Source organism: Barbatula barbatula, assembly GCF_947034865.1.
Source record: "Barbatula barbatula genome assembly, chromosome: 10".
Taxonomy (NCBI): domain Eukaryota; kingdom Metazoa; phylum Chordata; class Actinopteri; order Cypriniformes; family Nemacheilidae; genus Barbatula; species Barbatula barbatula.
This window is the reverse complement of record NC_136773.1, coordinates 21,285,257-21,311,442: the sequence shown is the minus strand read 5'-3', so window position 1 is coordinate 21,311,442 and position 26,186 is coordinate 21,285,257. Positions and strand designations below refer to the sequence as shown.

Below are 26,186 nucleotides of genomic sequence, written 5' to 3'. Positions count from 1 at the left end.
GAGGTTGATCGTGGATGAATAAAGCTGCAAACGACGGACATTTACTGATAACTCTATAAGAAAGGCTGCTCCAGTAAGCACTTTTTTTTGTCATTGCGTCTGGTTTAGTACTTTGTGTGTTTGTATGTGCGCAGCAGCAGCTGTTTGTTGGAGGAAGCGACGGGTTGGTGCAGGTGGCCCTGCACAGGTGTCATATTTATGGACAAGGCTGCGCCGAATGCTGTCTGGCTAGAGACCCGTACTGCGCCTGGGACGGCACCCAGTGCTCCAGATACATTCCAGCCTCCAAAAGGTAACGCACGCAGACCAATAAAGCGTCGATGTAAAGCCATGACAGTGATTCAAAGAGTCAGCACTTTTGTTTAGCAGGCGTTTTCTTTCGCACACACACACAAACACGCATCGGCACGAACACAACCCTGCACATGTCCTGCGTTATCCCTGAGATGTGCGAAACATGCAGTTTGATGCTCCAAGGTGTTTGGGGAGAGGGGCAAGTTAAGAGAGAGCGAGCTTTGTGATGCCCTCTTTCTGACCTACTTCTGCAGGGTGAGTTGTTTCCTGGAGTTCAGCACACAGAAGAAAATGATAAATATTTGATTTTCCTGTGCCATAGGGCGTAGTGGGAATGGACCGGACAGGCAAATTGATTAAAGTTGCTTTGTTGTTGAGATGATGTATGTGCGCTGCCAGAGAAGTTTTCTTGCCCTTTCTCTCCCTACCGTTCCGGTCCGCCACTGACGCAAGGAGGCCAGGTCAGTCCTACAGGGAGAGAGAGAGAGAGGGCGACAGAGAGATGTTGAGAGCGAGAGAGGAATATTTTTTAGGATTTTTGACGTGTCGGATGGCCGTGAGAGTTTCACATTCATCATTGGTTGTTTGTTATAGGTCAGAAAGAGCTGAGGATGTTTTTCTTATCTGTGATCGCTCTTGTCTATGTTGTTCCAATGAACGGCCAAGAAGCTGTCAAGGTTGTCAGAAAAAGTTTCAGTGGTTTTCTAAAACTCATTGCACTATATTTCTTGTCTTCTGAAGTCATATGTTGTAGGTTTATGTAAGGAACGGATGCAGAATGTCAACATTTAAGATCTTTCATATTTATTTTGTTACAATACCAGTCAAAAGTTTTGGGACAATTGAGTGAAATTACTTTAGTAGACACATTTATTTTTTATAAAAAAAATATTGTTAAATGGATGACTTTGATTGAGTAATGACGATAAATGAGCCAATAAGAGCACAGAATAGTCTGAAACACCTTTAATATTGTTTAAAAAAAAGATTTCTGCAAATTCTAGTCCAAAGGTCACTACTACACTGAGGATGACAAAATTTAACTTGTTTAATTTTATTTTAGTTACAACATAATTCCCATAGTTGTTTTATTTCATACTTTTGATGAGTGTATTATTATTCTAAAATGTTGAAATAATATGAACACATAAGTGCTCCAAAACTTTTGACAGGTGGTGTGGTTCCAGACAAGCCTTTAAAAAACCTCTGCTCTGTTTTTTGTGTGCATACAGGAGGGCCAGAAGACAAGACATCAAACATGGAGACCCGTCCAGCCATTGCTGGGACACTGAAGATGGTACGGAGTCATGTATGCGTGTATGAAACATAAAAGCACTTAAAGCTCTGTTTTTTTCTAAGATGCTGCATTGTCCTGTGGGGCTCACCTAATGGACCTCCTAAAAAATACCTTGTCTTTCAGAAACACTGATCGCTCTTTCTCTTCATCTCTCTGTCTCTCTTACAACAGTGTTGGGGAGGAACGTGGAGGAGAAGGTGTTGTACGGAGTGGAAAGTAACTCCTCTTTTCTTGAGTGCGTTTCTAAATCCCAGCAGGCCCAAATCCGCTGGTTTGTACTGAAGCCGGGAGCTGACCACCGACATGAGGTACCACTAACATACTGTACATCTAACACACACTCCTGTGCTCCATTTCAGTGATAGTTGTCCTACATTTTTGTAAATACATGATTATTTTGTATCTTTGACACGTCTGTTATGTATCAACTGGACAGTTTGTAGCCTAAATATGGTCCAGAAATGAATGTTCCCTCTTCAGTAAAGGAGAGAATTGGCTTTGAGAAGTGAATTGTTTAACAGTGGATTAAATAGAATTGAGAGCAATAGTCTGTCCCCCTGTGACACAGTATGAGTGATGTCAGCCCATTTCTACATTTGATACACTTTAATGGACTTACTTATAGGGTTAAAAGTTTGTGTTTACATAATATACTGTATGTCTGTATACAGTGCATATTGATGTTGTATTTATAAACACATACACGTGCATACATATATTTAAGAAAAGTGAAATATAAATATATATTTTAAATATATTTTAAATGTAAAATTAATAAACATAGATATTAGGGGTGTCACGGGACATTTATCCCACGAGACTGGTTCACGAGAACGAGACGAGATTTTTAGGCTTTTTTTAAAGAAATCCTCAAGGATGAAATATATAGCGAAAAATAGTCTCTTAGGCCACGTTTACACGATGAAAAACAGAAACGTTTTTCCTTTGCGTTCTTGAAAAGTTTCACGTACACATGACAGCTTTATCAAAACGGTCTGCATTTACAAGGATCCAGGAAAACAGATAAAAACGCAGTAGAATGCACGCCATGCCAGTGGGTGGCGATGTTGTGTAAAAAAACAGGACGTGCCTTGGCACATACACAGTTTTAAACCAAAACTTTTTAATACTGTTGGTCAGCGTATATGTGAGTTTAAAGTCAGGCGAATGTCAATAGTGCGTCTCAGCTGGTCTTATTGGTGCAGCAAATCCACATTTTGCTGGGAAAACGTTAATACATAGTCCAGCAGCGAGAGCTCACAGTACGTTACAGTACAGTGCCATATTGTGTTGGCTATACTAGCGTGACTTGGCGCCCAATATGCATGCGCCTGACAGCAAAATCGCATAATTTGTTCCCATTTTCAGTTGAAAACGGTCTCGTGTAAACGGGTCCTTAAAAACACAAAAAGTCACAAATATAGGCATTATAAAATCAACCTGTATTTTATGAAACAAATGAAACATATATTTTATACAGTATATTCAGCGCTAACCGACGTAAAGACTGGTGCTTAATGCGCAAGGCGCTGCGGACACGAGTAACATCGCACGAATGTTGAAACCGTCCGTCTAGCATGTGTTTTCATAGAGAAACACTGGGAAAGTGGCGATGCGGGATGGTAAATCACGTTGTCTTTGTGAATGGCCGGGGCGGTCACTGTAGCTCACAGCGCGCACATACTTTGCGAAATCATTAGCATGTTCTGTACAGTAATGAAAACAGGTTGCACCTCAACAAAATGTGGACTCACACAAATGCTCCCAAATATATTTTGAGGTCGCACAGGTCAAATATAGCGAGCATATGCGACTAAAATGGTCATAATTCCATCACCCCATCATGCTAATTGCATGGGGATATATGTTGTGCCATGACATCTCATTACCCTTAATATTTATATAAAAGTTCAATTATTGGTAAACATAGATACATTGAAATATTTCCTAAATAGATATACATGTATGTGTATGTTTTTGTGTTCATAAATACAAATGAATATGCAAAGTACACAGACTTTATGCGGACACAAACGTTTGTTTTGGATGCGATTCACCGCATTAAATCTTTGACCGCCCTATCTCCATAAATGATTGGGTTTACATGGTACTTTTAGACTTGTATTATTTTTGGTTAATTGCTTTTTAGTATCTTGTATTTCATGCTCAGCAATTATTCACTGTTTATCTAGTGTATAAATTAGCTGTATTATTATATTTTCTATTCTAATAGTGTGGCGTGGCATCATACAGTCTTAGTCACTGGACAATCTCCAGAAACTGATTTACAGAAACTCTTAACCCCAAAGGTGCATAGATGTTGCATAATTCAGGTCATATGTGTGTCGACACAGAGAACTCAAACTGTCTCATTCTCACCACATTTTCTTCTCTTTGTTCTGTAGAGTAGTTTTGCTATTGTGTGCCGTGTGTGTGTATATTGTAGATACGGAGGGACGTATGTGTGTGTGCTGTAGTTTAAAGTTCATAGTGCAGATTCACAGGGGTCATTCTAACCTTGTGGCTTTGGTTTTGTGTGTGTGTGTGACTATCGTCTTTGGCTATGATGAATAGACGGGCCAAGGCCTGACTCTGAAACGGTAGATCAGCATATCCTTTTATTGATCCATCCCTTCAACAATTAATCCCAGCAGGAGAACGTGTTGAATATTAGGGAGTCGTGAGAGACACGAGGCAGAAGGTCAAATCGCAGCACAAACGTCATATCTGTGATGCGATTCAAGATGAAACGCGCAGTTTCCTGCTTTCAGAACGATCCTGAAATCCCATGTCTTGAGTAAACATTAGACCTGCTGTGCATTTGTTTTATTTTAGTTTTCCTTCCTGCTGTTTTCCTTCTTCTCCTTTTCTTTTTATCGCTCTGTCCTTCACACAGAACAAAACGACAGACTCCCTACCGGCCAGCTGTTAAAAACACCTGCAAGCACACACACACTATCTCACACCTGGGGTGCGATACTAAAATATCACCCCCCCCCACTACAGCTCGTAAAAGACAACAGTAAATGATAGAAAAGAAAACAAGGTTTTTGTTTATGTGAATGTTTATTGGAACGCTGACAAGGTAAACAAAGATCTGTTTGTAGTTTGTATTATTCTCAGAAAACGCAGAAACCTGACTTGTGAATTGTAAAGAATTGGATGATTCTGGATCCAATGAGCTTTATGCCGAACGTCACACGCAGAAACCGGAAAACCAGTCTTATTGGATTCATCTAGTTTAGCTTATTACCTTAAAAATCCATAGCTGATAGTTAATACTGTCAATACACTTTTTCATACAAGCGGATGTAACAAGACCTGTTTACCGGGTTAAGTCACGATACATTTGACATATGCCCTTTTATGATTCTACTTAATGATTCTGATTTCTGAACAAATATATTTGTTTATATTAATAATATTGTTGTGTATACGTTTTTATGTTGTTTTAGACTTTATTGCCTGGAACAATAAATCAACTGCAAATAAAAATAAAGATTTGATATGTATAAAGGATTTTTTTTCGATATAAAAATGAAACCGTGAATAACAACTGGTTTTCTATTCCCAATTCGAAATAGTACCATACTTCGATTTTCTCATTTCTCTCTCTCTCTTCTGCCTTATGTTTTCGTACCCTTTTTTACAACCAAATATAATTTCCCTAACGATTGTGGGTCATTGATAGGCCAGATTGTATTCGAGATGGTGACACAGATCTTTCTGGTTTGAGCACTCTCTTTTGCTTTCAGAACCCACCGACTGACCGCGTTTTACACGGAGAAGATGCAGACGGACAGAGGCCCCTTATTGTGGTTTTAATGCTTTTGACCCAATGCATTTCTTAAACCTGCGTCTGTGATCAGAAGCCAGTTTCCTCTTGCCCCCAGTTAAACCTTCAGCTGGATTTATACGCCATGATATACTGCCGACATACAACACACACAGACACACACACACACACACACACACACGCACACACACACACACACACACACACACACACACACACACACACACACACAGACATTCACAGACACACCGTAACATCTCAATGAGACACACACGTGTTTCGTCTTGAAACCAAGTGCCTTTGGCCTTTTTGTTCAAGCTTTGGCCGTCACTGGTTCCCAATGCACAGTTCACATACATGCAGAATTGAGAAATTTGCTCTACATTATTCTTTGTTACTATCATGGCTTCTGCATTATCTTATGTGTTTCTCAGATGGCAGATGGATTAGCATATGTCAATGCAGCGGTACGTCTCAGTGGATGTGTGTTTTACAGGGGTCCGGTATGCTTTGAAGCTTCGTTTCCCTCCGTTCTGTACAGCACAGCTGTATTGATTTAGTCCACGACGACAGCGTGACTAGCAGGAGAAATCAGCAGGCACAAAAACACAGATAAGCAAGAAAATAAAAGAGAGAGAAGACAGAGAGGAATGAAAGGAAGGAGGTAAAAGAGATAGTAAAACGGATATGGGGGAAATAAATATATGTGAAAGAAGAAGGCAAAGACAGAGATAGAGATATTAGCACATACTGACATTTAGGTCTTTTTTATCTAAAAGTTGAAACCTGTATTTTTAACAGAAAACCCGATCATTTAACACACCTTCCCTCACAAACACGTTCTGGTCACATTGGACTCTGGATTTACTCAAGACCAAGAGCATCTCAGCCCACTTTCTCCAATCCCACAACTTCTCTCTCTCTTTCTCTCTCTCGCTCTCTCTCTCTTGTCACCATTAACCTGATCAGCTTGTCTAATTTGCTAATAAGACTCTAATGATCAATCACATGGCTTAATGTGAGGTCAGGAGGAATCAGAGCGCAGAGGTTAAAGACCGATCCCTGACCTTGAGAGAGTCTCACTGTGGTCTCCTGGGCTCTGCGGTGCTTTTGAGCTGAATGATTTATGAGGAGAAACCCACCGAATGACACATGAATTCTCCTCCTGGGGCTCCCTGAATAATGATTATGAGCAGTGTGATTCAATGTAAAATTGTGCGGTTAAAAGAAACACAATTATTGTGAAGCTATGTCGTTGCAGATCAAACCAGATGAACGAGTGATCGTAACAGAGCGGGGTTTGCTGATTCGTTGGCTCCAGCGCGGGGACGCAGGATCGTACTTCTGCACCTCCCAGGAACACAGCTTCACCCGCACGCTTCTCCAGGTCTCCCTTCACGTCCTTGAACGCGGGCAAATTCACGGACACTCGGGCTCACAGGGCTCACAGGGATCGTCAGAAAACCCGGCCGAACAACGGCAGCTTTATAAGGATTACCTGCGTGTGTTGAGCGGCTCCGCTCGCTCTATAGACGAGTACTGTGAAACGCTCTGGCACAGAGAGAAGAAGCAGAAGCAAAAGGGCAAATGGAAACACGCCCAGGAGTTTCGCAAAAGCAGGAACAGGCGTCACCACTAGGGGGTGCCAGTCATAACATTGCCTGCCTAAGGGAGTGGGCAGTGTTAGATTCCGTTGTGAGGTTAGATGGGTCACAATGTCTACGCAGTGGATGGGTTGCCCTTGAATTTAATACCAAATAGAAAGAGAAATGGGCTGTCTATTAAATAAGAATGTGTGTCATTTGGTACCAGTTAAATGACACAAATTTACCATTTACAAATTAAGCGTTGGACAAAAAATGTCTAAGTGACAGGAAGTCAACCTGACGTCTTTTTGAAATGTCACAATCTAGAGGTTTATTAAAGCCTCATTGGACAAGAAGACCATGGCATACTTAACTTCTAGCCTCCATGACTTTAATTAAAATATAATCGTATACACACAGGGGTTGTTGAATCATTATTCTCTCTGGTAACATCTGGATTATGGTTTCAAAGCAACAGTTCATTGCGTCTTCATTTTAATCAAGAACTAAATGCATTCATGTTGAATGCATGTAAATATTTATATTTTTTTGTACATGAAATTGTGCATGCTTATCATAGTTTACAGTGTTTTTCTACAATTATAACCAAGCATTGACATTACATAATGTAAAGTACATTATTTTTGTATGTTTGCAGTGTGTCTTACGGTAGGTTGTTTGTTAATGACGCCATTTAAAATAACAATGTTTTAAAATAAAATCTTTTTTTTATTTCTACTTTAGTTCTTTTTTTGTACATTTCTTAAATGCACGTCTATTTACTGTAATATTGACTATATGACAATGAGTGTTATATTATTATATATATATCAAAGAATTTCAAAAGAAAAATATTTTATATTTTATGATACAATAGAAAGTCTGAAATTACATAGCATAGAAATCAAGATATCGAAAATAGGAACGTACCAATTTGTCAATTTATTAAGTATAGAGCACTTTGGATGATGCACTGTTTAGCGCTGGTCCAGAAGATCTTCCTCTTACACTAACTTTTTTCAACAAAATACAACCAACAAAATATTTATAAACAACTGTTATTAACTTTAAGATTTAATTATATATGCAAGAAAAAATGTAATATATAAAAACAGGATCGGAAGTGCTTCTGAACCTTCTTGCGAGTACAGATATACAATATATACCATAGTATACAATATACTGTCATAATGTTTCAGTTCATATAGACTTACACAAGCAAGCCCAGTTGTATCACAAATGCCATGATTCCACTTCTAAACAAGAGTCACGCAGTGCCAGTTTTATGATTGATCTGAGAGATGCCATCACTGGGCAGCACGTGCTCTTAAGGTCAACCTGCCTCAAATCAGATTAGAAAGAGTGTGAACTCCTCACACGTATCTTAGAATACCTCCTGACCTCAGATAACCTCACTGCCTAGAGCTGTGTGTGTTTGTTTTCAAGGTCAAAGCTCCTCTCCCGTCAGGATTTCTCATCTCCTCTCATTTGGTCAATAATGCATGTGATGCCCGCTGAGGAAGTCAAGGTCAACAGGTCATGCATACACGCACAAATGCCAACGCACAGCTCATTTTCCGTTTCAGTGTAAGTAATGAACTTTATAAAGAAGCAAAGCTTAAATGAACTGTATAAAATAAATAAATAACAGCACAAGATCCATCAGAACTTTGTGTTTGACAGAGAGGTTTTTCTGTCTGAGCCGGGGCACGGCCGGCGATGGCAGTGACAGCCACATGGGGAGCGCAGTCAAGGGGAAATTACTGCTTCTTTTGCTGATGGGAAAACTCATTTATCAGTGCTAAAGTCTCGAGCAATACTGCGTTCTCTTCCTGCACCTCCCGCTATGGCCAAGACAAGCAGAAAGTAATATTTTCTCTCCAGAATGCCCCCCTGTAGAGGTGATCGCCGGCTATCTTTAACCATACAAGAGCATCTATTAAAGGAGACTTTCAAAGGTGTCGCGTGCTGCAGATGGAAAGTGCATGAGAGAGTAAGATCGGATAGATTAGACTCGGTTGGGTGATGTCTATACAGATGAGTGTCTTTGCTAATAATCGTCTGGATTTGTATTGCTGGAAAGTTCTTGCGTTTGAAAATTTTAGTTGAAGTATGATAATATGTGTCATTTCAACATGACTTAAAGAGACTGTTCACCCAAAAATAAATATTTGGAAAGATTGCTTTATACATTTCTTTGTTCCGTTGAACACAAATGAAGATATTTTGGAGAATGTAGGAAAGCAAACAGTTCAGGGGCACTTCTGACTACCATTGTTATTTTTCCTCTTATGATAGTCAATGGTGTCCAAGAACTGTTTGGTCACAAGCATTGTTCCAAATATCTTTCTCTGTGTTCAACAGAACAAAGACATTTATAAAGATTTGGAACATCTCTGGGGTGAGTAAATGACAGAATTTGTTTTTTTGGGTGAACTGTCCCTTTCAAAGCACTTGACTCGATGGGCAAAGTCTCTTGCATAACAGTTAAGTCATTTTATTCTATTGGAAACAGCATGTCAGGACTAAACTGCAAATGGCAAAATGGTGTTGGACTCCGATTTGGCTTTGGAAGTAAACAACGAACGCATTTGCTTTGTTTCAAAATCTAATGAGCTTCCAACCCGGGCAGCACTTCATAACAGCGTTTTCACGTTCCTGTATTTCCACCTTGCTCCCACTGGACACGGGACACGCTTTGACAATGTCCTCTAAAGACACAGACAAATTGAGACCTGGAGCGAGAGCTTTTCACAAACATTCTGGCAGCGTTTTCCTAACGGTTGCTTCTGTTCGAGCTGTGGTTTGTGTATTTGAGTCGGACTCATTTGCGGTTGTATCATCAGTAATTTTGTACAGTGATTTTATGCGATTCGCTCCTGCGGTGCATCCGATGCACAGGGTTTGCACATTCCTTACGGCAAGCCTCCGGTATTCCGGAAAGCTTGTGGAGGGAAGAACCAAGGGAACGGCTTACAGCCTTCATTCATATGGATAATTACATGTTCTTCATGCTGGATGGAGGTGTTGCTTGATCACTGAAAACTCAGTTTTGTTGAAATTACAGTCATTGTTTAGCATGTTGAAACTGAGGGAATGAATTTATGTCAGGTTCTAACCTTTGATGTACCGAGTTTATAACAGCATTCTCTCTATGTTAACAAAGCTGATGAATATTTCAGGTTGTGTGTTTGAGAGCTTTTGAAGCTTCATCGTTTATTTATTACTCAGAACAAATCCCCACTACCGCTTATCAGAACCAAAAACAGGAATCCAACCGAAAACAAGAGCATGGTTGGGATCAGATGTTATTCATATTCCTAAATTTAGTTCCCTTTCTAATTTCCACATTAAATTAAGGGCATTAAACGAAACACTGTTGTATTGTTCTGGGGTCTACAAATGAGGAGCCTGTCCATTGTGAGCGGGTTTGCTGAAGCTAAATGGGGTATAAAACTTGAAGCATGAAGAGTGTATGATGCTTGTTCACGTGTAGCCGAATACATTTGTTTTACATTTGCACATTTTGACAGGAGATTTAATATAGACAGACTTATATATTCAGACATACATCATTCATACATTTTACCAGTATAAAGTCATTTATTATTTAAATTAAAAATAAGTTTGAGTTACACATAAAAAAGTGAAAGTATTTAGAAATAGCACCACCGGCATGTTTGTGTGTGTTGAAACAGGAGCTGGCAGAATTGACATATCAAAACAAATGTCACGGTCAAACATACGGGATTGAGATATCAAGGAGGTACAAGGAACGTTTGGCAGAATATTACAGGGCAATTGCGTTCTTCCAGATGTATACCACGGTGTCGACAGATAAAAAGAGAGTGATGGGAGAATGATCTAAGAATGATTGTGTCCTGGGGGAAAGAGGGCAGAAGGAATGTATGACACAGAGAGAAACAGTTGTTACCTCTGAGGGGGTAATAACTACCTGTGCGGCTCACATCTGATTTATACCCGGTGTACCTGCACCTGAGATCTGCCACGACACGCCGATCACACACGCATATAGAGTGATGTCTTCATTCACAGGAAACATTTGTGTGTCTGTATTTAAGCTATATTTTAATTTCACATTTCTAGTATAACAGGTCACAGCTGGTTTAAGACGTACATCACAGGACTGTACTATATCTGCCAAGAATTACTTGTGGTCCACTGTACCAAAAAAACGAATGGTCTGCAAGTCATTACAGTAAAATTATGTAAAATTTACCTGCATTGCGCACAGGTTTGTGAACTCATAATTTACTGCATTGATTTTGCCAAAGATGGAGTCTTTGGAGATCAGGGGTCGAATGGTTGAGGATTGGGTTACCACTCGCGCATGTGCTCATCTGAATTCAGTTCCGCCCGGTCTTGATCATGCATGATGAGTAAATGTTTGTTGATTTGGGGTCACCGGGAAGCCTTGGGGTAGGGTACGCGTGTCACCGACATCAAAGTTGACGGAGGGTGCCGGTTTGCTTTAACCTGACAATATGGAGGCTCGCTCTGTTGAAGCTTTGAAAGATGAAAGAATGGTGGATTTTGAGGTGGGTTTGGTAGTAATCATGTTTGTGTTGTTTGATGTTATTGAAATCTGAATGGACAGGGGTCTGGTGACATATTTCAAGAATTTATATACGATTCTTTGCTGAATTTCATTTTGGTTTCGAAGGGTCAGCTTTAACCCTGTGCTTTCAGGGTTTGAGGGGGGGAAGGTATAGCTTTATCATGGAGTACTGAAAATAGAAAATGTTGGACTAGAAATACTTTTACACATCAGAAATATTCTGGCAACCATTCTGGTAAGAGTCAACAAATATTCTATATTAAAAATATTTATATTTAGCAAACAAATTAAGAAATATTGACAAATCACCTTTCTCCAGATGCAAGGAAATCAACAAATACTGTAACTAGTCTAAACATATGGGTAAGGGGGTTTCTTGCACAAAATTTCAATATTATAGCAAAAAAGGAATCTAAGGGTTATGAATAATAATGGCAACATGCTTCGGCACGAAATGGCACGATTAAGCAACGAGAACGATTCAGAGCGATGGTTGAAAAGTGACGGAAATAAGTTAAAGTTGAGGCACTAGAATTAATATCTGAAAACAAAGTAAAACTAAACAAAAAAAAAACATCTTTTATATGAACATAAACAAAAAACATATAAATTATACAAGGAAAAAAAACATAATCTGAAGCACACCATGCAAGTAGTGTGTATACGGTTTTCATATTTTTTCTTCTTTAATGCACCCCTATGGCTCACTAGTGAACCTTGATAGTTTAGATATTACTAAAATATTTATTCTAAGCCCTCCTTAGACAGATTTGTACAAATTTGCAATGTTGCAGTTGTTCGCAATGAGAAAAAAATACTGGCAGACTTGAAAGTGTGCGGTACGTGTGCAAGTACAGCTCAGATTAGGTTTGGGAATGTTAGCTTGTGAATTGCAGACAAGCGAAGTTTGACAGGATTTTGGCAAATTTTCAGCGCTACGCTGTTGAGTCCACAATGGACCTCTCAGTGCATGTCAGAGATAATTTTATTCAAACGTCTTGCCATTGTATCCATGCTGTGTGCTATGGTGAGTGTTTAATACATTCACAATATCATATGTATTTTAATGACTTTGCTTAAGAAATACTTTCTTTCTGAAAAAAACCCCACAATTGAGATTAGAGTTGAATGTTGTCACTCATTCTTTTGTTATTTGGGTTTTCGACATCTGTTGAGTCAGAAACATGAAGTATTAAACATTTTGTTGTCAAGAAGGACATTGGTGAAAGGTGGAGAAATTCTTGCAAGGTTCTTCAGAAATTGGGGCTTCTTCAAAAGTAATAAAAGAATGGCAAAATGAATTGGTTACGTACCGTAGTTAGAAAACATTATGGCTTTATGATGTGTTCTGTACTGAATACTAGCAACGGTTAGTTATTACTGTGACTACCAGTGGCGCAATGGCTGCACATGCGAGCAAAGTCTTCCTATATAGACCGTACATTGGAAAAGTGCACAAGAAATTTTTCAATAAATAATCAATGATTTTAAGGAAAGGCACCACCAAAAATGCTGAAAGACAATCAATTTCAGTCAGTTAGAGATTGTATTATATAATGTATGCTTTATTCTTTTGAGCATTAATTGTACAATGGGCAAAACCATCTGAATCATCTGAAGTGGCGTATTACTCTCTCATCATAGCGCGAAACTTAAGAACACGCAGAACACAAAGAGTGGATATGAAGTGGAGATGAATCTATACAATCAAAACTGCAAATGTTTCATAATGTTTGCCAGCGATGATAAATGCCTGCCATATGCGCGCACCCGCGCAACCTGTTCGTCAGACAGAGCAACATGCGCGCAACCTTTTACAAGGAAGCAAACTTGTTGGTGGGCGTGTGGTACACAGTTTACTTTATGTTTACAAGTAATTGCGTTACACATGACACAACATATGAAAACATTAATTTTGCCAAAAATCTGTTTGTATTTCATATGAGAGAGCACGGCAGAAGCTCTGCAGGTTCACTGTAGTTTGACATGGTCTATTATTCAAAATAAGTACATTGACATTAGGACTAGATTGAACTTACAGAAATGCTTGTGTCTTCTGTGTTTGTCTATTCTTTAGTCTCTGTGTGTACAAAGCAAAGATATCTGCTTATGATAATAAGCAGCAGTATAATTAGAATATTGATTGAAAATATTAAAATAGTGGAATTAATATAAATTGTATGAATAGTGGGCGTAAACTGTCTTGAATTAGGACAGGAAGAACCCAAGTGCAGGCAACGGTACTGAAGGCGTTAAACACTAAGACTTTAATAATATAATAAGCACAAAACAAACACTCACAATGGGGGAAAACAATAAACAAAACAAACTACTATCTCAAAACAGTCACACGGCAAATAAGAACCAAAGACAAGGGAACTAGAAACATCAAACACACAGACTCTTGACAGGGAACAAGTACAACAAACGAGCACAAGATAATAGACATGAGGGCATTAAATAGGGAAACTAACAAAGGCGATAACAATGGGCAGGTGTGGGTAATGAGACACAGATGGAAAGCAATACTAGAAACGAGAGGGGCGGGGCCAAACGACGAGACTGGAGAGAACGCATATTAAGTCCTGATTGTCAATAATATGTTTCTCTCCACATAAAACACTTGGGTCTCTCATGATTCTGCCACTAGACTAGTGTCAATTTCTCTTGTAACCTGTATTTTTACTTGAGTAAAGATTTTGGCTTCTCTTCCCACCTCTGTTCAATGCAATTTTAGGAAATACAGAGCCCTCCATGACATGAGTAACTTCCGCATTCCATTCTTCCAACGGACATCGAGCGTCGCAGCTCAGTTTTTAACAAGCCATCAGGTTAACAAGGCATTTTTCCTTTCATTTCTCAGTCAATACTCTTCTTTTCCCCTTCATAAACATTCACTTTAGCTACACTAAAAACACTGTGGTTTCATGGTTCAATCAATTTTAACAATCAAAAACGCTGCAAAACATGGGCATTCTGAATTTGTGGTAGTAAATTCCCTATGGAGAAAATCACTTGCTGTTCTCCATCCGCTGTTCTCCATCCGCTGTTCTCCATCCGCACTTCGCACACTTCATGCAGGAAGTCCATTATTTCATGGATTTTGTATCAACATTTCCCTCCATTTTGTGTCCACCCACTTCTCAAACCAAAGTTACACCCTTGGTGTAAGGTCTTATACACCACTGAAGAAATTGCATTTCTGTCAATAGATCCTCCTAAATATTACACATAGCACTATTAATGCAAGATACACAATAAAGTGAGACTGTTTTATCAAATTTTGACTGATCTGCTATGTAATGGTTTGCATTCACCAGGAGATTGTGAAGAATGATCATCTGCTCCGGTAAGATGATGCATGTAGTTACTCTATGACTGGATTTTATCACAGGTTGCATGGGTCTGTAGTCACTGGTGTGTTCATTTCCTGCCCCATTTCCTACTCTCGAACACGACTATTTCTTTTAAATGCACATTGTTAAAAGCGCTATATAAATAAAATTGAATTGAATTGAAATGTTGAGTGTGTGTAAGATATTTATGTGATATTGTTGTATTCAAATATATTTTGATATCGAAAGGTAAAATCACTGGTTCTTTCCTGTCGTACCGCAATGATGTTGAGTATTCCATATGCTTTAATTCCTTTGAATTGCTTTGATATGAGTGGGTAGACAATTCGAATAAACACATACCAGTATTAGATTTTCACTTTAGGTTGTTGTGTCTCAAAAACTAAACACTGTAAACGTGTGTTGTTGTGATTTATTGATCATTGATACACTCTCTCTCACTAAAGGCTGAGATCAGATTTACTCCTGGAATGAAAAGCACTGGTAGCACGTTTCTGGATAGCACCGCAGAGATGGTGTCAGATTTTATCTTACATTATCACTTACTCCTTTCTGTCTTTCAATCCTTGTGGGAGTGGGTGACAACACGACATTTTTATCCTCTTCAGGAACCTGATTTAGAAATACTTGATCCAAATGCATGTGACTGTTTTAAGTGTGTGTGAGTTTGTGCATGTATGTGTGTGTGTTTTAAACCTTTACTGTAGAAATTTCTAGAAGGGTGACTTGTGGGTCAGGAAAGAGCTTTGCCACAATTATATGATCCAGGGGTCATAATGCACTTTTCTGGAACATTTCAACACACGGATCAACAGCAGTCTTATGCAAATTTCAACATGTGATGTTGTTGAAAATACCCAGTGCTTGTGAAGATGAGATAAATCATCATATCTTATTTATCAGCAGTGTGGAGAAAGTTGACATTTACAGAGGAGATGCCTATACAATATTTCAATATATGAGGTAAGAAATATTTTGCATTATCAAGATTATTAAACTTTTTTGACAGATTATGTGTTCATTCGTGAGAAATAGTTTCAAGTCTGTCATGTAAAGATGTTATGAAGAAATTTTATTTCGGACAGACTTGCATGAATAGAATCATTCATATTTTATAATAAATTGAAAACAGCACGAGGCTGACTGGAAGCTTAAGTATTATGCCGAGGTGGGTGAGCAGATAGTGGTCACGACTTTTGGTCCAAGTCTTTTATCTCTGTGGTATTATTTCAAGCACCAAACTCCAGGCAGCACATAAACCTGCACTCCAGGGTTCAGGAAAGAGACCAAATCTGTCCAGAAATCTCCTCCAAACATGTCTTTATTAGCTGCGTTATTTATATACATTTCGCTGTGATACCATAGACACAATCTTCTTTCGTCTTATTTTAAATCTCGTTTTTAATGTATGTATTAGATTTTATATGGTGTGTGTGTGTTCACGTGTCTATATAACTAACAAATAATGAGAAATGGGCAAATTAAATTGAATCTTTCATAAAATCACTTTAAAACAAAGGCCTTCGTTGTGAAAAGCCTCCAAAAAAATCTTCTGTAGGAAATTGCTAATTGGTTTAAATCCACTGCATGCTGGAGTCTGGATGAATGTTACATAAGAGCATAACCCCAGCCGAATAAACCAACGTTAACAATGCCAAAAGATATCCTCAGCATGTGTTGTTTCATTAAGTAAATTGAATGAGCGGCTTTCATTCTACAGCATCCTTATAGTGTGTTCACACCAAACGCGAATGAAGCGTTAAGCGCGAGTGATTTACATGTTAAGTCAATGCAAAGGCGCGATGACCTTGAGCGTTCGTGTGATCCGCGCGTATTGACAAATCTGAACTTTGGCGAAAATTCGTGCTGCGTTAACCAATCAGGAGCTTGCTCTAGTAGGGCCGTGGGCGACCGGCAGAAGCCCCTCCCATGACGCGAATTCGCGTCTGATGAAGCGAATTTAACGCGCGAATGATGCGATTAAACTCAAAATGTTCAAGCATCCAACTACACGCGAATAGCGCGATTTACCGCGTTTGGTGTGAACACTTTATTATAGTTGAAATACCTACATGATTCTGTGAGGTTCTTGTTTTCGATCCTTTATACATATTAAATCTGACATGATTATTGTTTGTGCTCTCAAATTTTATATCTCTTGTAAAGTTTAAGTTATAGCTTAAGTTATAGCTTTTTTGCTTTCCCAGGGCTTAGAACGTGTTTTGCCGTCCAACAGTGTCTGAGTAAAACACGTAATACCGAAATATCATACATTTACCAACATCTCGAGCATAACATTGCTTCAGCTTAATCTCCTAGCGAATATGCCAGTAATGATAACAAAAAAGATTGCTTCGTTTTTTCAGTTATAAATATTGTATAGCTTGTTTGTGGACTTTTTACTTTTCTATTTCATATTCAAGATTTAAGATATGTGTTTTTCATACGCAGTTATATACAATGTGGTGAAATGTGAACCTGGTATACTCTTTGTCTTTGTGTACTGTGCACATTTATTTTCTTTTGTATCTATGCATACTAAAGTAAAAAAAATCTGACATGAAACTAGACACTGAAAGTTTATTATTATATATTTATAAATTATTAATTTAAGTAAAGAAAAATATAAATTAAACTATGAAAACAGTAATTGAGGTTGGAATTGGAGGCTGAAAATGTGCAAGTTATTATTTTAATGATTGTTTTTAATCCTATGCTTGCATTTTCTGGCATTCAGCTGTCTGCTGTTCAGTGTAAAATAAATTCAGTCCTCTCCAACTCAAATTTGTGGCTCAGTTAAAGATTTGCAAAAAGTTAATTTCACAAACGCCTGTTGAAAAGTAATAACTGCTAATTGTATGGAACCTCAACGCTAATTTAAGAATGTAGATACCTTTTAAATTGGGCTCTGATTTATTTTAAAGTGTTGTAAAGTTTTGATTCTGGGCAGGAAACTAAGAGGTAGTTGGTTTGAATCCCTGTTTGAAGGAGTGATATGCAAGTTGTTGTGACCCATTGTGACTGAACAATTTTAAGGACAAGCAACTTTTACCAGCAGGATATGTATTTGAATACATGAACTGATTTAAAGTGTTGTAATGGAGTTTCATTGCATCCCCAAAGCTCACGGCAGCGGTCAGGGTGAGGTTTTAACGTTCCAAAAACACAATCTTATCCTCCCGTGCCATCATCACTTACCAATGACACTGATAACTGTGAGTGTGACTAACAGTTTGGTTTTACGTGATTGGAGACATCTCATGTCATCTCAATGGATCTCTCTAACCAGTGATCTATCACCGCTCATATCCGTGTGAGAGTGAACAGATGTTTTTATTTCCATTGCACCCTTAATGAAACTAGAAGGGTACCATAACAACCATTTGTTGAAAGAGATCAAATCTGCATGGAAATAAATGTGAGCTATCCATAGGATTTAATCAAAAGTAATTGAGAAAGCATAAGATATATTTCCGTAGGGTGCAGTTGTTCTATACACAATGGCAGAAACAAAAGACAATGAAAAACAACTGTGCCCACAACTCAGGTGGGAGAGAGTTTTTCGGGTAGATGTGAAAGAAGTGAATTGATTGATGAGGTCTGCGAGCGTGCCATGTCTTTCTCTGGCTGGTTTATTGGTGGTCTGCTTTGGTTGCAGTAATCTAAAGCAGATGGCAGTTCGTTTGAAGTCCGTGCAGATGGTCATCACTGCTTCTCTCTTCAGCACCTGAGCCGTGGGAGACCCAGACGCCACACGGAGTCCTAACCTGCCAGAAGAGCTAAATTACCATCCTGCAAAATGACCGAAATAACCGATTCTGAAGGATGAGTCAGAACGGCTAAACTGCCGAAAAACACTAATCAGGTGTAGAAATCTTTCCAATGTTTCTGACGTGATTTAAGATGTAAGTTACACAGTTGTGTTTGCTTAGGTGTTCTGTTGAATATGATCAGGATTGGCCAATCTAGCCACAAGATCAACATTAGCATAAAATGAAAGCTTGTCCAGGCATATGTTATTTTAGTCTTGTGTTAACCTGAAAGTTTCCTGTCAGTACTCCATTTTAAACGGCGTTGAGGCTTATACTCTGGTAAAATATGTCAGAAATTAATCTACAATATTTTCCAAGGACAAACATGTTTGTTAATTGAAATGAAATAGAATTTGTTTTTAAATGAAATAGATGTCATTGAAACAACTTTAAATGAAAATTTGAAAGGTTGCCTTATAGCATTAAACTGAAAATAAAAAAGTTGAGGCACTATGTTTTATGAAAAATAAAACGTAATAATAAAATTAAATATGTATTTTAAGAAATAAAATACATAATAAAATAACGTAAAAAAACTATTTAAATATTCTAAAAAACCTAAATAGCAATACTAAAAATAAATAAAATAAAATAACAAATGAACAGATTTGCTAAAAAGTTACCTAAAAGATAATATCGCAAGTCCTCTATATTTTTGTTTTTGGCCATTTAAATGTTTGATCATCATCATTTGTCCCCCTTTGTTTGTCACTGGGTTTTGCACATATCTAACCAATAAAAAGTGCTTATTCCCTTAAGAAAACTGTGTATCTCGAATTTCAAGGTTTCGGAGCGACAGCAATGATATAAAGCTATTTCAAATTATTAATAAAACTAAACAACTTCAATACACTCTGGATCTCCCAAAGATCCGTTTTTATTGACAGAACCAGTCAGATCCCTTTGCATTCTAGGATAAAAGCCAGCTCCGCCAGAATCCAGATGAAAATTTAAGGCCCATATGCTGCACGATTAAAAAGTTGAACATTTTCAACGGATTCAAAGTTTAGATCCCTGATGCCCATTTTTAAAAGTTATCTGTCTTTAGTGCACTTTATACTGTAACCTAACAACAGTAAAATACCATTTCATACTCAAGAAAGCATGAAGGATATAGCCACGGGCACGGCGGTGTCCTGCCACCCCTGGTCTCTGCCAAATACTTCACAGATGAACAACTGCAACTGCATTAAACAGCTTATCTGCCCTTCACGCTCACGTTAAAATGAAAAAACTATCATTGCTTTTTCCTTCACCCTGGGTCACGACGCTCTGTGGGCATCATACGCATAATATAACTTGTATAGATCAGTAGATCGTGATTTTCTTTGTGTCAAGACGTGATCGATGTCACGTGTTATTGGTTGAACGGACATCAGGGTGTTCTTGGCAGGAAATGGCCATTGTGACACGTTCAATGGTGTTTTGTTTGGTAAAAGACAGAGAAGGAGAGAACTGTCAGGAATTTTAAAAGGTTTCTTTACACCTGTTGTTTTAGAGGGAATCAGGTTGTGTTTACACAGGTGGTGGCACTTGTAAGAAAGTATCTCTGTGTTTGGATACATACAAATTATGCTATAAGATAACTTGAATTCCTGTTTTTTGCATTGTTTGATTTGTTTTTAAAATGTGTGGTTGGGAGAGGTTACAAGTATGTGTTTATAGTGTTCTTTCCAGGTTTCAGTCATAATTTTTGCAATCCCATTTGGTGCCTATATAAACGAGAAATTTCCATAATCTAGGTTGTGGTCCGACTGTCCTGCAGATGCTCATGCTGAGAGAAAGACAGAATTAGTCAGCACTGTGTATCCCTTACTGCTTGAGTTTCATACTGAATATCAATGGATCTGGATTAACTCCAGTTGAAACGTGCTAATTCAAGAAATGTTAAACCTACTTTGAGCCTGGCATCACAGATTTGGGTCTTTCAGTCTGTGTGTGAGTGCACGCGTGAGGTTTAGAGAGAACAGTGGGGGGTGGTGAAACGAGCATTCGAGCTACACTATGTAAAAGTTTTGTTTTATTAAAAAACTTACAGCACTCAGATGTCGCCCATCTCAGCCTGTCACGTTTAGTCATCGGACGTTGCCATCAACCACTTATCACAAGAGGAGATATTGGAATACAAGTCTTTGCTTTTAAGGACGCATATAGACACTCATACAGCCAAGAAGACTCTAGGAGACATTATCACATCATTCACTCATAGCACACAACACCTACACACACTTAACGCTAATGTTCCTACATTTCTCTCAGACACACACACTGTTGCCTGGCTGTTTTGAAAAGAGCGTTTCAATATTATCCGGATTGTAAAAATTTGTCATGATGATAATTAATTTAACATTGGTTAAATAGTTACTTTCAACATAGATTTGAATCAATTATCCTTACAATGTTTATTTTTTTGCTTCAGTTTAAATATGGTGGCTTCCCTGACTAAAGTCCATTTGAGATTTCCCTCTATTTGAGAATGTGGCCTCTCCCACAGCATGATACACACCCTTAGACAGTTGAAAATAGAAATGTTTCTGAGACTTTCCAACCTTTCAAACTTGACACTTTACACGTGTCGCTTTAAACGTATATCAGCAGGAGGTGCATTTTTAACCCTGCACTGTATGGATCTCGCTTCAAGAATGTTGAAGAGAGACCTTGAACCGTCTAATTAACCTGTCCATCTCCGGAGCTTCACTCCAACTCTGAGATAACTCACAAACACGCTGACCCCCCGAGTGCCAGGGACTCTGCATGAAGACATCTTGTCGACGCTAAGGACTGTAGAGTAATGAAGGAGCCGTGTGTACATATTTATAGTGACCTGCAGCTCATAGGAATGATGTAGTGCAGAATGTGTCTCCGGAGTAGATTTCACAGTCTTTAGGTCTTCCTGGTACATCTTAATTCTATCTTTATTAATAGTTGGTAATGGTAGGCAGGCTGTGAAATATGCTGCTTTCCTTTTCTCGCTTACAGATCTATATGTGGCCACTGGCGTGGTGTAGATGGACCTCTGTTTACACATGTTAAACACATCGGCATCCATTTATGAGAATATGACACTATATCAAATTGAGGAGTGTGAAATTCTGATGAATATATTTAGAGGCAGAAGACTTTAACACGCACTTAAAATGATGAAGGCACGTTTTTTACTTATTATTGTGGTGCTTGCTGATGCAGGTTTTATTCTTGTTGTTGAACCTTTTGGGGTTCCCACCACGGGATTAATATGATAAATAAATTAGTGTTTTAATATTATCGAGGAATGAATAAAAATAGCTATATGTTTACATTAATAATAATAATAATAATAATATAGGCAGTTTATATTTATTATTATTTATCAATGTTTATTATTATTATTGTTATAATGTTTTAATGACTTTTAATTTAGTATTACCAATTATAATATATCAATAAGTAATAAATATATGTCCTATTAATAATTATAAATATATAATAATAAACATAATAATTATGAATACTACTACTAATAATAATCATAATAATAATTATTGTTGTTATTCTTATCATTAATCTTATTATATATTGATAAAAATGAATTAAAAATAATTCATGTATTTCTTCTTCTTATTATTATTGTTATTATTATTATTATTAACAATAATAACATTAATAATAATATGTAAGTGTTTTTATTTAGGGAACATTATGGGTATTAAACAGCTTATAACCTGTATCACAATTTTTTTTTTAAATAACTTGTTAACCCTTTCATACATAGAGGTCACTATACTTTTTAAAAAACTTGTTTTACAGGCCCGAGCAGAACAAACATAGAAAAAAAGCAGACTTTGTTATAATGTATGCATGATATGTTTAAATCTGAAATTATAAGGCAATCTTTTAAGAAATGTCTCCTTATATTGGTCCTTTTTGCGATAAAGTGGACCTAAGCGAACATCTGAAATTTTCTTTGAAAAATATGTATGTTAAACCATGCTTTTATATGCCCTAAGGGAGAGAATCCCAACTGAGGTTGACTTAATTCATGCATGAAAGTGTTAAATATGAAACCTAGAACCGTTTGGCATCAAGCGGTCTTTAAAATCAATACCCCAAGAGTTTTCTCTTTCAGAAAATGTAAAGCTGTCATTTAATGCTTCTACAAAAATGCTGTAAAATTCAAAGTATATATGCAGTCCTAATTTGACCATTGTATGGATTCTTGTACAGCTGTCGCAATCATTTTAATGAAGTCTTTCATGCAAGTGTGTGTACTTTCAGATCAAAAGCTTTGATCGGTCATTAACTCGCTACAAGAATGCTGTCTGTAGTATCACAAGATCCATGTCAAATGGAGTCAGGCACGTATGACCAATACATGCTTGTATAGTCTTACAGACCACACAGAGAGCAAGCGTCTCTTTAATGCCACACACGCATGTCTAACACACTCGGGGACTCTGGGAAACCGGGCCAGGGTGGGATGCACAGCCTGTCCTGGGCTTGTGTGGAGGGTTTTAAGATAACGAATAACATTAACTTGTCCTCGGATCATAGGAGAAAAACAAAACCTTGGCTCCTGAGATGATAGAGAATACAGAAAGGAATAAGGGGAAATCCAATTGTCTTGGAGGGTGGGTAGTGACGGACGATGAGGACGTCCAATGCAAACACGTCCTGATTCGAGTAAACACCGAGAGCTTTTTGCTGTCGCCGCCAGAACCAACCAGGCCAAACAAAACCTAGTTATCTGAACTGATCAGAACACTTCAAACACCAGAGAAAGTTTCTTCTGATCGGCCACATTAAATATCAACGACATGCAGGCGTTTCTTTCACTTTATTGTCTGTAATGACCCGTAATGCTGGATCACATATGAAGACGAGTTGTGTGTGAAGTCATATAGAGGACCCTTTCATCCAAAGTGACTTATTACAGGACTGATCCGTTGAACAGTCAGGGGTTAAAGGGATAGATCACCCACAAATGAAAATGTTGTCATAATTTACTCACCCTACTCACTCGGTTGTTCCAAACCTGTATAAATGTATTTGTTCTGATTAACACAGAGAAAGATATTTGGAAGAATGTTGGCAACTGACAGTTCTTGGACATCATTGACTATCATAGTAGGAAAAATGATTGGATCTTCTTTTTGTTGTTGTTTTGCTGAACCTTGCGATTGTCAACTTGATTATTTTTATTCTGTGCAGCATGCTTTCAAGTAAATATAAAAGTTGCAAGATTTTAACATGCTTATTGCTTTTATACCTATAAAACAACGTTTAAGTGTATGCTAAAGATAATGTAAACATACTCTGGTTATGATTTAGGAACAATCATTTAAAATCATTCCTATAATTAAAATAAATTATTTTGTACATTCTCCTGCCTGTCGCCAAATAAAGAACAATCTATTAAAGGTCCAATGTGTCATTTTGTGGAGTCTCAATTGACAAAATCGCAATATAATATACATAACTACGTCTTCAGAGGTCTATAAAGACCTTACATAGTGAAGCGTTATGTTTTATTACCTTAGAATGAGATATTGGTACATAAACCGTGAATCACAGATGAATGGTGACTTATAATGATTTATGGCAAAAAATTTAAATCACAAAATATATGTGGAATGGGGGTTTCAGGAGGACAGCAGTGATATTAAACATCAAATGTGTTGTTTTAGCTGCGTTCTTACATTTCTTTTTTGCTTTCAGTAAGTAATCTTGTCACCCTGTCTCATGATTGTTGATGTACATGCGATTTTGTACTTTCTCATTTCATCAGTATTGTTTTCTTTCCCTCTTTAAAGAACACGGTCATTATTACCTTTAAACATGAACCTTTGTGTAATTTCTCTTGGAAGGCCTGAAGGAAATAATAACAGATTTGTGGTTCCAGTGTAAAGCGGCATGTTTGTCCTGGGATATGGCGCCGTTTTACTGGCGCTCAGAAACACCAAGGTCGGGTTCTGGTAGCTCGGTTTCACAGCGGTATAGCTTGTTTTTCTGACAATTACGATCCAGTATTGGACAGAATCGAGTCTCCTTCACGCTTTGTATTTGGTCTTCTCAGTTGCTCTGTAGTTTTCCGTGGTGGCTAGGTGTAGGTTTGATCTATAGGTTAAATGCTTTTGGCTGAACTTGTTTTGGTGTAGTATGCTAATGCTAAACAGCCTGTGGTTGCCATTATGGTATTTTTAGGAAAGGTCACAGAGCGCTGGAGATGTTTGGCTGCAGGGTACAGCGAGCGCGTGTGTGTAGAGAGAGGGAAGTATTGAATAACAGAACTCAGGAGTGGGCTGGGTAATTCATATTGTTTTAAAACCGACACATTCAGTATTGGTAAAATTCATCTTCAGAGCGGGCATGAACCCTTAGAGAGAGAGTCAAATATGCCACAGATACCAGCCATTATTACCTCGAGCAACAATCATGTGTAATGTAAGATCTTGCGGTTACGTCAAAGCAACAAAACAAATAGCAGAAAACCAAGAGAAACAGTCAGCGTCTCATTTATCTATACACATCTGCTAATGTTTTATTTATAAAGTATTAAGATTACAAGGGTACATAACAAGTGTTGCTTTGCCAGAACAAAAGGGTTTAGCAAATTATTTGAAAGCAGTTTTTTGAAAGTTTAGTGTGCAGTAAGTGAAGTGTTTTATTATTTTTTCTTGCTTATCTTAAAAATAATTCAAATAATTTTGTATGATGTCATGTACAGTAGATAATAGCTTCCTGTCTCAACTAATGTTAACTATTTAGCCTTAAATAACATATTATTTCAGGCTAAATAGCATTCAATGTCATTTTTCTCCTCTGCAGAGCTGCATTATGGATCATATAACATGATATGCGTAACTGTGCAGATGTAATGAATAATTCATGGTTATAATGTATAACTTCCTTTGCCATATAATGACCCTGTCATTGTCCATAATGATGGTACACATGTCGTCATTATCGATGCTTATGTGACTCAAATGTGTTATTATTGGGTCTTATTACCAGGCAGACTGGTATTAGCACCGGTAACCTAAACTTGGTTGTATATTCACACTAGTGCGACAGAGCTATTCCCAGTCCAACAAGACGCACAGACACGCGTCTGCATGTGAACATGATCCTGCCATGAACACAGTCAGGGTAATAATATTTGTGATTTATATAATCTATCATTTAACGTTTCTTTTGATAGCTTGAGGAAGCTCATTGAAAGTGTTTTGCTAAGGTTTGTTGGGGTGTTCAGAAGTACAAATATGTTTGTATAAGAGGAAAACGTCCTGATCTAGGTGCAAGATTAATTTAATATTTCAAGGATCTAGGCTGCATCTGATCATCTCCTCTGTTTGAAGTTGTTTTTGAGTTAAATTATATTGGATGTGGTCAGTATAACATTTCAAAACAATGGTGTGCTTTCAAAGACATTTTTTATTATATTGGCCCCCATTCAGGGGCGATTCTTGGATTTTCATTTAAGGCGGGAA

The 26,186-nt window shown here is 37.8% G+C and overlaps 2 protein-coding genes across 4 annotated transcripts in view; both read left to right on the top strand.

Moving 5' to 3' along the window:
* The window catches only part of sema3d (sema domain, immunoglobulin domain (Ig), short basic domain, secreted, (semaphorin) 3D), a 28,254-nt gene extending 20,539 nt beyond the window's left edge, over positions 1-7,715 (top strand). For all 3 annotated transcript variants that reach the window (XM_079466311.1, XM_079466312.1, XM_079466310.1), the window contains 4 exons: positions 135-292; positions 1,527-1,591; positions 1,763-1,899; positions 6,649-7,715. In XM_079466311.1, the coding sequence (XP_079322437.1) occupies positions 135-292; positions 1,527-1,591; positions 1,763-1,899; positions 6,649-7,026 (738 nt within the window). In that variant the 3' untranslated portion in view covers positions 7,027-7,715. The remainder of the gene's footprint in view (positions 1-134; positions 293-1,526; positions 1,592-1,762; positions 1,900-6,648) is intronic.
* Positions 7,716-14,194: 6,479 nt separating this feature from the next.
* sema3ab (sema domain, immunoglobulin domain (Ig), short basic domain, secreted, (semaphorin) 3Ab) overlaps positions 14,195-26,186 on the top strand; it is a 75,807-nt gene continuing 63,815 nt past the window's right edge. The window contains exons 1-3 of the mRNA XM_079466413.1: positions 14,195-14,383; positions 14,873-14,901; positions 15,812-15,871. The gene's annotated coding sequence lies outside the window, so the exon portion shown is untranslated. The remainder of the gene's footprint in view (positions 14,384-14,872; positions 14,902-15,811; positions 15,872-26,186) is intronic.